General features: G+C 40.9%; 1 protein-coding gene across 4 annotated transcripts in view; it reads left to right on the top strand.

Annotated features, from left to right (window-relative positions):
* LOC138642656 (beta-Ala-His dipeptidase-like) overlaps nucleotides 1–12759 on the top strand; it is a 103247-nt gene that overhangs the window by 25644 nt on the left and 64844 nt on the right. For all 4 annotated transcript variants that reach the window (XM_069730965.1, XM_069730964.1, XM_069730966.1 and 1 more), the window contains 4 exons: nucleotides 483–590; nucleotides 8476–8619; nucleotides 9516–9678; nucleotides 9853–9941. In XM_069730965.1, the coding sequence (XP_069587066.1) occupies nucleotides 483–590; nucleotides 8476–8619; nucleotides 9516–9678; nucleotides 9853–9941 (504 nt within the window). The remainder of the gene's footprint in view (nucleotides 1–482; nucleotides 591–8475; nucleotides 8620–9515; nucleotides 9679–9852; nucleotides 9942–12759) is intronic.

Here is a 12759-nt window from a genome sequence, read left to right as displayed (position 1 = left end):
CAGATGAACACACAATGATAGAATAACATTGGTGCAAATTCAATCCGATTTTTTATCAGATTGCATTCGTCCAATTTCACTGCAGGTGGGAATGAGTCTTTAATGGGTAATTGACACTAGAGATATTATACCATTGGAATAATGCAGCTGGTGACTTAAAGACAATATTGCACAATATGAAACCAGGCACTCCTCAGTGAGAGATGTCAGAGATTTGTGAAGGCTGTGTTCATATGTTAGTAAGTCGTGTAATAAAAGTGCATCATGTTTTGTATGTCAGTGGCAAGCCTCAGGGGAACTATGACATTATGCAATCGTGCCGGAACAAAGAGCTGCATTCTGCTGATAAACTCTGCTTACCAAGCAAACTTCTAACCCTCTGAACGGCTATTTTTTCTTCATTTTCCTACTCGTGCAGAACTGCATAGACGTGGTCATTACCAGATGTAACCTCACAGAAACATATTCTGTATCATCTGCAGATCCTCCTCCTTCAGCTCATCATGCTGCCCCAGGGGGCCAATGCCTCTGAGAAACTGGTCGAAGACCTCTTCCATTACATTGATGCACACCAAGATGATTTCGTCCAGGTAAAAAAAAGTCAATGTTACTATCATAGAGAATGAATGTTCCGTGTCGTAGTCTAGAAACATGTACCAGGGCAGCATGAAAAGCCTACACGTCTCACTGAGACAGTATTGTATTATCACTGGGGAGAACCTAAGTATGAAACGTCACTCAGCGACATGAGAGGGACCTCTGGAACTGGGATAGTCCATGTACCTTACACCTAAAGAGAAATTATCACGTTGAAGATGGTGTTTGACCTGAGGATAGGATGACATAGAGCAGAAATTGATCAGATTGATATACATTTTTTGTGGGAAAATGTCAGTAAGCCTTGCATTTAGTGATGAGCGAGTATACTCATTGCTTGGGTTTTCCCAGGCACGCTCGGGTGGTCTCTGAGTATTTGTGAGTGCTTGGGAGATTTAGTTTTTGTTGCCTCAGCTGCATGATTTACAGCTGATAGACAGCTTGAATACATGTGAGGATTCCCTAGCAACAAGGCAACCCCCACATGTACTCAAGGCTGGCTAGCAGCCGTAAATCATGCAGCTGCGTTGACAAAAACTAACTCTCCGAGCACTCACAAATACTCGGAGACCAACCGAGCGAGTCGGGAAAACCCGAGCAATGAGTATACTCACTCATCACTACTTGCATTCTATTTATTGAAGTCCTTGGTGTTTGTATGCATGAGTCCAGTGGGTGGTCCTGTCAGTGATTGACAGTCTTTTCTGTATAACTGTATGCAGAAATATCTATCAATCAGTTAAGAAGACTCCACTCAAATTTTAACCCTTTCACAAACTTGTACGTATAGGTAGGTCCAAGGTCATGTCCCTGCCTTTGATGGGAGCTCAGCATCTTTCCCCACACATGAATCATAGAATCATACAATGTTAGAGTTGGAAGGGACCTCCTTAGTCATCATGTCCAATCCTCTGCTCAATGCAGGACTCACTAAACCATCTCAGACACATGTTTGTCCAGCCTCTGCTTGAAGACTTCCATGGAAGGAGAACTCATCACCTCTAGTGGCAGCCTGTTCCACTCATTGATCACCCGCACTGTCAAAAAGTTTTTTCTAATAGCTAATCTGTATCTTCTCCCTTTCAGTTTCATTCCATTGCTTCAAGCTTTTCTTTGTGCAAATAAGAATAATGATGATCCCTCTACACTCTGACATCCCTTCAGACAGTGGCATAACTACAAAGTTATGGGCCCCGGTGCGAACTTTCAAATGGGGCCCCCCATGCCAAAATATTTTCCACCCAAATTCACATTTTCCCTATTCATTTTGCACACTATAGCTTTGTTGCAATGTTGCATAGTCTGACCTCAGTGGCGTAACTATCCGGTGCCCCATCCTGGTATATATTTGTCTCCCGTGCTGCTGTTCTTCTGTAATGTGTAAAAGAAAATAAACCATTAGACTCATCAGGGGCTTGCATAGAAGTCATGGGGATCCATATAAGAAGTATAATGCATCCCCATAGTCCTCCATATAATATTATGTGTGCTGTGGGGCGATGCGGCCTACCGCCAGACCACCTATCTGGCATTTGCTAGTATTTCCAGATGACCAGTCCAATATTGATTGGAATGGAGCGGTGGTCATTGAATGGAGTGGTGGTCTCTTGTGCGCTACCGCTATACCAATATCTATGGGACTGAAGTAGGTAACCAATCACTCTTCTCCATGGACCTGTATAGTACAATGCATTCCCCATAGGCCTGTACAGTATAATGCACTCCTTATAGGCCTGTATAGTATAATGCTCTCCCCATAGGCCTGTATAGTATAATGCACTTCCCATAGGCCTGTATAGTATAATGCACTCCCCATAGGCATGTATAGTATAATGTACTCCCCATAGGCCTGTATAGTATAATGTACTCCCCATAGGCCTGTATAGTATAATGCACTCCCCATAGGCCTGTATAGTATAATGCACTTCCCATAGGCCTGTATAGTATAATGTACTCCCCATAGGACTGTATAGTATAATGTACTCCCCATAGGCCTGTATAGTATAATGCACTCCCCATAGGCCTGTATAGTATAATGCACTTCTCATAGGCCTGTATAGTATAATGTACTCCCCATAGGCCTGTATAGTATAATGCACTCCCCATAGGCCTGTATAGTATAATGCACTCCCCATAGGCATGTATAGTATAATGTACTCCCCATAGGCATGTATAGTATAATGTACTCCCCATAGGCCTGTATAGTATAATGCACTCCCCATAGTCCTGTACAGTATAATGCACTTCCCATAGGCCTGTATAGTATAATGCACTCCCCATAGGCATGTATAGTATAATGCACTCCCCATAGGCCTGTATAGTATAATGCACCCCCATTAGGCAGCCTGTATAGTATAGTGCACCCCCATTAGCCAGTCTATATAGTATAATGCACCCCAATTAGGAAGCCTGTATAGTATAATGCACCCCCATTAGGAAGTCTGTATAGTATAATGCACCCCATTGGGCAGCCTGTATAGTATAATACACCCCCTTTAGGCAGCCTGTACAGCATAATGCACCCCCATTAGGCAGCCTGTATAGTATAATGCACCCCAATTAGGCAGCCTGTACAGTAAAATGCACCCCCATTAGGCAGCCAGTATAGTATATTGCACACCCATTAGGCAGCCTGTACAGTGTAATGCACCCCCATTAGGCAGCCTGTATAATATAATGCACCCCCATTAGGCAGCCAGTATAGTATAATGCACCCCCATTAGGCAGCCAGTATAGTATAATGCACCCCCATTAGGCAGTCTGTATACTATAATGCACCCAAATTAGGCAGCCAGTACAGTATAATGCACTCCAATTAGGCAGCCTGTATAGTATAATGCACTCCCATTAGGCAGCCAGTATAGTATAGTGCACCCCCATTAGGCAGCCAGTATAGTATAATGCACCCCTATTAGGCAGTCTGTATACTATAATGCACCCAAATTAGGCAGCCAGTACAGTATAATGCACTCCGATTAGGCAGCCTGTATAATATAATGCACCCCCATTAGGCAGCCAGTATAGTATAATGCACCCCCATTAGGCAGTCTGTATAGTATATTGCACCCCCATTAGGCAGCCAGTATAGTATATTGCACCCCCATTAGGCAGTCTGTATAGTATAATGCACCTGCTAAAAAAACAAAAAAAAATACTCACCTTTCTTCGTCCTTGTTCCCGCGGTGCTCTGAGCGCCCGCTCATCTCCTGATAGTGGGCGCCGAGTACTGGCATCATCGCTACCCCCTGTCAGTGTCGGCTTCGGTGACGTCAGACGCTGACAGGGGGATGATGGGAGAAGAAGTGTAACACTCCCTCTCTCATCAAGCTGACCCTGCGATGATAGGTGGGGGGCCCACTGCTGGTAAAGGGCCCCCCACCACCTCCTCAGGGGCCACACAGCGGCCGGGCAGCAGAGCAGGGAGATCGTGTCTCCCTGCTCTGCCACAGAATGAAACTGTATCGGTGCACTGTGCACACCAATACAGTTACATAACGTAGCTCCAGGTGGGCCCCTCAGAGCGCGGGGTCCTGGGCCACCGCCCCCTCTGCCCTCCCGGTAGCTACGCTACTGCTTGGAGGGCAGGTCTGACTGTTGCCGTGTGGGAGAAATCTCCTGCACAGCAACAGATTTTAACTTTTGCTGGTGTCGGCGTGCATCTGACCCACCAGGCCATTGATCTGCCAGGCCCGCTTGCAGTGGCGACCGCTGCGGCCGTGGTAGTTACGCCCCTGCCTTCAGATATTTATAGACAGCTAGTAAGTCTCTTTGCCTTCTTTTTTGTAAGCTAAACATTCCCAGATCCTTTAACCGTTCCTCGTAGGACATACTTTGCAGTCCACTCACCTTCCTGATAGCTCTTCTCTGAACTTCCTCCAGTATTTCAATGTCTTTTTTAAAATGTGGCTCCCAGAACTGGACACAGTATTGGAGATGTGGCCTGATGGGTTGTCATGACATGTCTTTGTGAACCTCCTATGAACTCTTGCCAGTGGCCTGCATTCATAGGAGTTTGTGATTAGTGCTACACAAAGCAGGGCTGAAGCCCTGTTATGTGTGGCACAGACGATCGGATAATCGCAGCTTCAAGTCTCCTAAGGGGACTATCGAATTCAGTAAAAAGTTAAAAAATAAATAAAAAACACAATCACCTTCATTTTGCCCCATTCAAAATAAAACAATAAAAAACACATAGTTGGTATTGCAACGTTCAGAAATGTCAGATCTATCAAAATATAAAGTAAATTAATCAGATCAGTAAATGGCGTAACCAAAAAAATCACAATAAAAGAATTATGTATTTTTGGCCATTGTAACATTACAATAAAATGCAATAATGGGCGACCACAAAACATTGTATCTACCCCAAAATTGTAGCAATAAAAATATCAGCTCTATGCGCAAAGAATAAGCCCTCACTGAGCCCCAGATCCTATAAAATGGAGACTCTGCAGATTTCGGAAAATGGCAACATTGGCAAGCCAATTTTTTTTTCTCACAAACTTCGGATTATTTTTTCACCACTAAAATAAAAAAGAACCTATACATGTTTGGTATCTGCATACTCGTACTGACCTGTGGAATAATATTGCCAGGACAGTTCTAGCTGGCAAATTAAAAACAAACAAACAATTTTTGGGAATTTGTTACCATTTTCCAGTACACTATATGGTTAAATTAATGGTGTCATTCAAAAGTACAGCTCGTGCAAAAAACAAGCCCTATTATGGCTATATTGACAGAAAAATAAAAAAATTATGGCTTTTGGAAGAATGAGAGCAAAAAAACGAAAGTGCAAAAATGGAAGATCGAAAGGTGGTGAAGGTGGTAAAGAGTAACTGATGTGTTAACTTTTATTTCATAAATTGATAGTACATGTGAAAATAAGCAACTTTGTAATATATCTTATCAGTGACATCTGCTTCTTTCTCTTCCAGGACTGATCAGACATTCTCAAAATTCTCAATTTACAGGTAGAATGTGTATTCAGTGAAAGCAGTTGGTTACATGGCTGAGATTGCAGTTCCTACTGATATAGTTCTATGTAGAGGAGAAGAGGGAAGAGCCAGAACCATGACTCCTCCTTTCTCTTCTTCCCACCCCCTCACATCTACATAGAATCTTATAAGACTTATGTCCTATCTCAGTAAGGAGGCCCCCAGCCAGTCACCTGCCGCCAGCACCGATTCCCCCCCACCAGCGCCGACTGCCCCCGCCGCATTGAACTGTACCGGCATCTATGACACCGGTACAGTTCAAAGGAATGATGGAGGAGAGAGTGTCAGCTGATGCTCCCTCTCCCATCATTCCCCTCTGCTTCTGACACTGCAGGTGCGTGATGATGTCACTTCATCGCGTACTTGCTGTGTGTCAGGCAGACTGCAGCCCCTGAGACCGGATCCGAGCCAGGAGCAGCACAGGGCACGAGGAGAGGAGAGGTGAGGATTGTGTGGGGTTTTTTTTACTATATCAATGACTGATTACTGGACTGTGGGGCCATTCTTGGGGGGGGGGGGTGTTAGCTACATTATATATATTTTATGTGGGAGGGCTATATTCTATTTTTTTGGGGAGGGCTGTATTATATTCTATGGGGAGCTGTATTATATTCTATGGGGGGCTGCATTATATTCTATGGGGGGCTGTATTATATTCTATGGGGGCTGTATTATATTCTATGGGGAGGGCTGTATTATATTCTGTGGGGGAGGGCTGTATTATATTCTATGGGGGCCTACATTATATTCTATTGGGGGCTGTATTATATTCTATGGGGGAGGATTGCATCATACTCTTTGATGGGGCTACATTATATTCTATGGGGAGGTGGGCTGTGTTATATTCTCTGGGGGGCTACATTATATTCTATGGGGACTGTATTATATTCTATGGGGAGGTTGGCTATATTATATTCTATGGGGGCCCTATTATAATCTCTGGGGGGCTACATTATATTCTATGGTGGGCTGTATTATATTCTATGGGGAGGTTTGCTGTATTATATTCTCTGGGGGGCTACACTATATTCTATGGGGGGCTCTATTATATTCTCTGTGGGCTACATTATATTCTATGGGGGGCTATATTATATTCTATGAGGGAGGATTGCATCATACTCTTATTCTATGGAAGGGCTGCATTATACAATATGAGGGGGCTGCATTATATTCTATGGGGGTTACATTATATTGTATGGCGGGGCAACATTATATTCTGTGGGGTGGCTGCATTATACTCTGTGGGGTGGCAGCATTATTCTATATCTGGGCTGCATTATACTGTATCAAGGACTATGGGGAATACATTATACTATATGAAGAACTATGGGGTGCATTATACTATAGGAAGTGAATTATACTACATGGATAACTATGGCGGTGCATTATACTATATGGAGCACTATTAGGAGTGTATTATACTATATGGAGAACTGAGGAGTGTATTATACCATATGGAGAACTGAGGATTGTACTATACTATATGGAGGACTGAGAAGTATATTATAATATACGGAGGACTGAGGAGTGTATTATACTATATGGAGGATTGAGTGAATTTTAATATATGGAGGCCTATGAGGAGTGTATTATACTATATGGAGGACTGAAGCGTGTATTATACTATATGGAGGACTGAGGAGTGTATTATACTATATGGAGGACTATGGGCAGTGTATAATACTATATGGAGCACTATGAGGAGTGTATTATACTTTATGGAGGACTGAGCAGTGTATTTTAATATATGGAGGACTAGGAGGAGTGTATTATACTATATGGAGGACTGAGGAGTGTATTATACTATATGGAGGACTATGGGTAGTGTATAATACTAGATGGAGGACTGAGGAGTGCATTTTAATGTATGGAGGACTATAGGGAGTGTATTATGCTATATGGAGGACTGTGGTGCACATTGTACCTATGTGGAGGACTATGGGGTGTATTATACTAAACAAGCAAAATGCTGCATATTCATCAAGTGATTATATTGTTTATGTGGGAACAGAAATCATTGTTCACAGCAGCACACCACCGATGTAAACTGTAGTTGTGCTGCTGATAACATGATACTGTATGGGGACAGATTAATCTAATAGTGATTGTTCTGTTCCCATCATTCTTTCTCAGTTGGTGTAAAGAGGCTAGGATCACACTCGTTTAGTGGCCTGAACTCAGCGCATCTAAATACAACAGAAATGCTTCTGTGTGATGTGCAATATGTCAGCATTTGGGGACCCATTTTAAACTTTGCCTAGGGCCCCACTTTGCCTAAAACCAGCCCTGAATCTGTCTTCACTGAATGAAGTTTCTACCTGTAAACTGAGAACTTTGAGAATGCATGATCAGCTTTGGAGGAGAAAGAAGTAGATTTCTCTGATAAGATATATTACAAAGTTTCTTATTTTCAGGTCTACTATTGATTACTGAAATAAAAATGAAAATGATGTTTACTTGTTAAGTTTAGAAAGCTCAGTTAATTAAATTAATAAAATATAAGTAATCTTAAATTCTTTATTGGCAACCTATATATCATTCTTTCCAGCTTTTCCTTTTCTGTACCTTGCTGTCCACAGATCAGACTGTATGTACAGTACAACGCCACAGGTTCTCTTTAAACAGTTACATGATAGTATATAAAGGAATAGAACAGGATTGCTTAACAAAATCTGCTTTGTTTAAGAAAATAAAATATAAAAAACCCTTCTTTGTGCCTATTATGTGCTGGATGTTTCAGATTTAAGTATCCTTTCAAAACAATCTGCAAACCCTAAATTCTTTATGTACCGTTTAGATCTAGAACAATCCTCCTATAATCATTAAGAGTGAACTGTGCTCTACAGTAAATACAGTAACCAATGATTCCATCTTCACACAGAATCTTAAAGACTGGGTGGCTGTTCCCAGTGATTCAAGTGATCCACAGTTTCGTGAAGAATTGATTAGGATGGTCCAAATGACAGCTGAGAAGATTCGCACGTTGGGTGCATCTGTCCAGCTAGTAGATATGGGCTTCGAAACAGTAAGTGTTATAATATAACTATGTAAAGTAGTATAAAGGTTGTGCGTCCTTATGTAAATATGATTCTTAATTAATTGTTTACCAAATTTGAATAAAAATGCAGGAATTTGACTGAATTTTGTGACCTCTATCAAAGACCTTCTCATCTACTCCAAAGTAAAGTTACTCCTGATGCTTCTGGAAAGTAAACTGAAAATTAAAAGGGATATTCTCAATTTGCAAGTTATCCCTAATCCATTGAATAGAGGAAAATATTCAAATCATTGGAGTTCCGACCACTAGGATCCCCACCAATCCCAATAACAATTCCCAATGGGACCACCAGAGATGGCTGAGTGTAGCGTTCTACTGGTCTTTGGCACTCCCATAAAAATGAACAGAGCGGCACTACACATGATAGACCTCCGCTCATTCATTCTTCCAGATATTGGGGTTGGTTGGAGTCCCAGCAGTCAAACCGCCAGGAATAGGGGAGATATCTCTTATCCCATATATAGGGGGATAACTTCTTTGAGAAGACTCTTTCAAGATAAATGAACTTTTAAAGTTACATGATGTAAATCTGCACTTTAAACATGTTCTCATACACTGTTCTTGTCTCTGTGTGATCAAATGATTTTATATTGTTACCAGTGCAAAAATGTGACTTGGCCACCGGCGGCAGGTCAGCACATATGCACAATCACAATTTTCAGCCAATGTTTTGTATGATCTCATCAATCAAGGATCTCTGAGCTTTGCTCCAGGGTTATCCAAAAAAGTTGCACTGCAGAAATACAGGTATCTAGTTAAATGTCAGTTCTCAGTTCTCAGAAGCAAATTACTTTTTTAAGTTAACAATCTGAGATAATATGTGACTAGACCTCAGAAGTATTAACGCCAATGTTTATCCACAGCTTCAGGGTGGACAAAAAATCAAGTTCCCCCCAGCAATTCTAGCCAAGTTGGGAAAAGACACCGATAAAGCGACTGTTTGTTTTTATGGACACGTTGATGTTCAACCTGCAAAAAAAGAGGATGGCTGGAAGACTGATCCCTACACCATGACTGAAACGAATGGTTAGAATTTCTTTCTATTTCAGTATTTTTCCTATTTTCTTTAGTATTGTTTATGATGTTCAATTGAATGATTTGGAAATTTTCATCGTTGTGTGATTTCTCAACGTTCGTGAATGATTCATTGATTTATGTAATATTATCTGCTAATAAATTTCAAAATCTTCACACATGAAGGAAACCTGTATGGACGGGGAGCTACGGACAACAAAGGCCCTGTCCTAGCCTGGATACATGCCATAGATGCCTACATAGCCACAAAAAAGGTACAATATGTCTCTTTAAAGAGAATGTTCAAAATAGCATTTGGAGATTTCACTTTTTTAATTGTGATACCTGATTAATGGCATTTTGATCACTTTGTGGCTTCCTATTTTTTTTCTTCATTTCCGCCTCGCTTTAGTAGACATTAAAAGAAAAAAAGGGGTTTGGTACCGTGTTAGCCAGTTGAAAAAATAATACTCTGTGTGAAAAACAAGATAATCTTGTAGTTATGATACCTTTTAATGACTAACAAAAATTATATAAAATAAAATAAATGATGCTACAAAGCAAGCTTTTGGGACTTTTTATGTCCCTTCCTCAGGCACGGTATAACAAAGTTTCTGAAGAAACACAGATATATGCACAAACAAACAAAACAAAAAAGCATGGTATAGGGTATGCTTTATACCATGCCTTTTTGTTTGATTGTTTGTTTGTGCATATATCCGTGTTTCTTCAGACCATGCCTGAGGAAGGGACCTAAGATGTCCCCAAAGCTTGCTTTGTAGCATCATTTATTTTACTTTACTTTTGTTAGCCATTAAAAGGTATCATAACTAGAAGATTATCTTGTTTTTCACATTGAGAGCATTATTATTAGATATTATACTGTCTAGATGAAAAGAAAACATATGCTTATGTCTGATAGTCCAGAAGTGCTTATGACCACCACACTGAAGCCCACACTTGTATGTTGCAACCCAAGAATAGACCGTGATGTACAGACGAGCCACACGTCTCCTAATCTGAACTTGATAGCCTTGCATATGCCTATGAGGCTGCCAAGTTCAGATCAGGACACACGTAGACAGTCCTTTCATCATGTTTCGTACTCGGACTGTGGCATTCAGATGTGTTAATGCGACATCAGGTCTCGTTCAATCATATGTCAATTTTTGTAAATGAAAAAAAACTCACCTTTTTTTTTATCAGTGTACGGATCTCATTTTCATCCATTTTTGATCTGCGTGTCCATTTTACAATCCTTATATTCTATACATTACCATAACACATTATACAGTATAAGCGGCCCATCACTATTACACATTACATGTAAAACCGCATCCAAAGAAAAGAAAGTCTGGAAAGACGCAAGGCACAAAATAGGGTATTTTCTGGATAACAATATTAAAAGACTAGCATAACGGTGCCCACTCCTAGGGTTGTGTGCACACAACTACTGGTAACGTTTAAGTTTAAGGCTGCTGCAGACTCACCAGAGGATAAAAGTGCAGGTAATGGAGAAGCAAGTGGGTTAATTCTGTGGTGGCATGTAGGAATGATGAAGAATGGCTATCCAAGTATAATTTGTTTATTTGTCAACGCGTTTCGAAGTATACAAACTTAATCAGGACAACCACGATAGAGATACATTCAGCAGAAGTCGGTATAAATAATAATGAGGAATTTTGTTGATAGCAAAAAAACAGATCAAATTCTGTTTCAAATAATACACCTGTTTCTTCCCTGTTACTAACCACTCCACTACTGGCAACCTTGTCACTTCTACAGAGGTACCGACACTTAACCACATGAGCACTAACGCTCAGACTGCAAAGCAAAAGTCTTTCTGCATCTACTCCACATCTACTACCACTTTTGAAAATACCGATAAACAAGTGCTTGGTTCACTATCTAAGTTCACCTCTTTTCTAGACACACGCAAATAACTTGAAGCCATTAGGCTTCAGATTGACAAAATGCAGAAAGAAAGGAGACTCTCTCTTCCACATCTAGAGAACACTCCACAAGCAGCTACTCCATCTATTATCACAGCGGGCACACTATCACCAGGAAGGGCTTGCTGGCACATTTCAGCCTGGGGGGGCAATCACAAGGCAGTGGTCCTCAGCCCACCTTTACCCTGCTTATCTATGGCTGCTGCATTAAAGCAGCAGAGATAACAGGCTTCAAAAACAGGCTGGTATATAGATATGAGAACAGAACTTGCTGCTGCAGAGCTATGAGAGCAGAACCAAGATTACTGCCTACATAGCTACTGCAACAGAAGGAAGCAAGCTGACTACATAGACATGATAATTGAAATAAGATTACTACATAGATACAGAAACTAAAAGGAGCTTACTAAAGAGATATGGGAGCAAAACGAAGCTTACTAAATACCTTTGGGAGCAGAACCAAGCTTACTACAGATATATGTGAGCAGAACCAAATTTACTGCCTACATACAGTAGATACTGCAACAGAAGAAAGTTGACAACATAGATATAAGAACGGAACCAACATTACTACATAGATACGAGAACTCAAAGGAGCTTACTAAAGAGATATGGAAGCAGAACCAAGCTTACTACAGAGATATGGGAGCAGAACCGAGCATACTACAGAGATATGGGAGCAGAACCAAGCTCACTACAGAGATATGGGAGCAGAACCAAGCATATTACAATGATAAGGGAACAGAACCGAGCTTGCTAAGTCTACTAGAAAGCTACAGCAACAGAATCAAGCTTCCTACATAGATACAGAAACAGTACCAAGTTTACTGCATACATGTACCAGAATACAAACTACTACATCAATATGGTACCAGAACCAAGCTTACTGTTTAGATATGGTACCATAACTGAGCTTACTATATAGATACAGGAACATTATTTTCACTCTAAAAAATATTTTCAGATTCTGTGTTAGGATATGGTTGTTTACATACTATCTGCACTTGTCACATCACTGTTCCATATGCAGTTTGTATAGTGACAATCACATGCGAACCTATTTCTTTTCTGATAAACCCAACTGAATCAATGATAGAAGCAGTAGAGAAAGTGTTGAATCTATAAAAATTGCATATGAGAT

This window comes from Ranitomeya imitator, chromosome 6, assembly GCF_032444005.1.
Source record: "Ranitomeya imitator isolate aRanImi1 chromosome 6, aRanImi1.pri, whole genome shotgun sequence".
In the NCBI taxonomy this organism is placed as follows: Eukaryota; Metazoa; Chordata; class Amphibia; order Anura; family Dendrobatidae; genus Ranitomeya; species Ranitomeya imitator.
The sequence above is the reverse complement of the archived record's forward strand: the minus strand, read 5'-3'. Positions and strand labels throughout refer to the sequence as shown.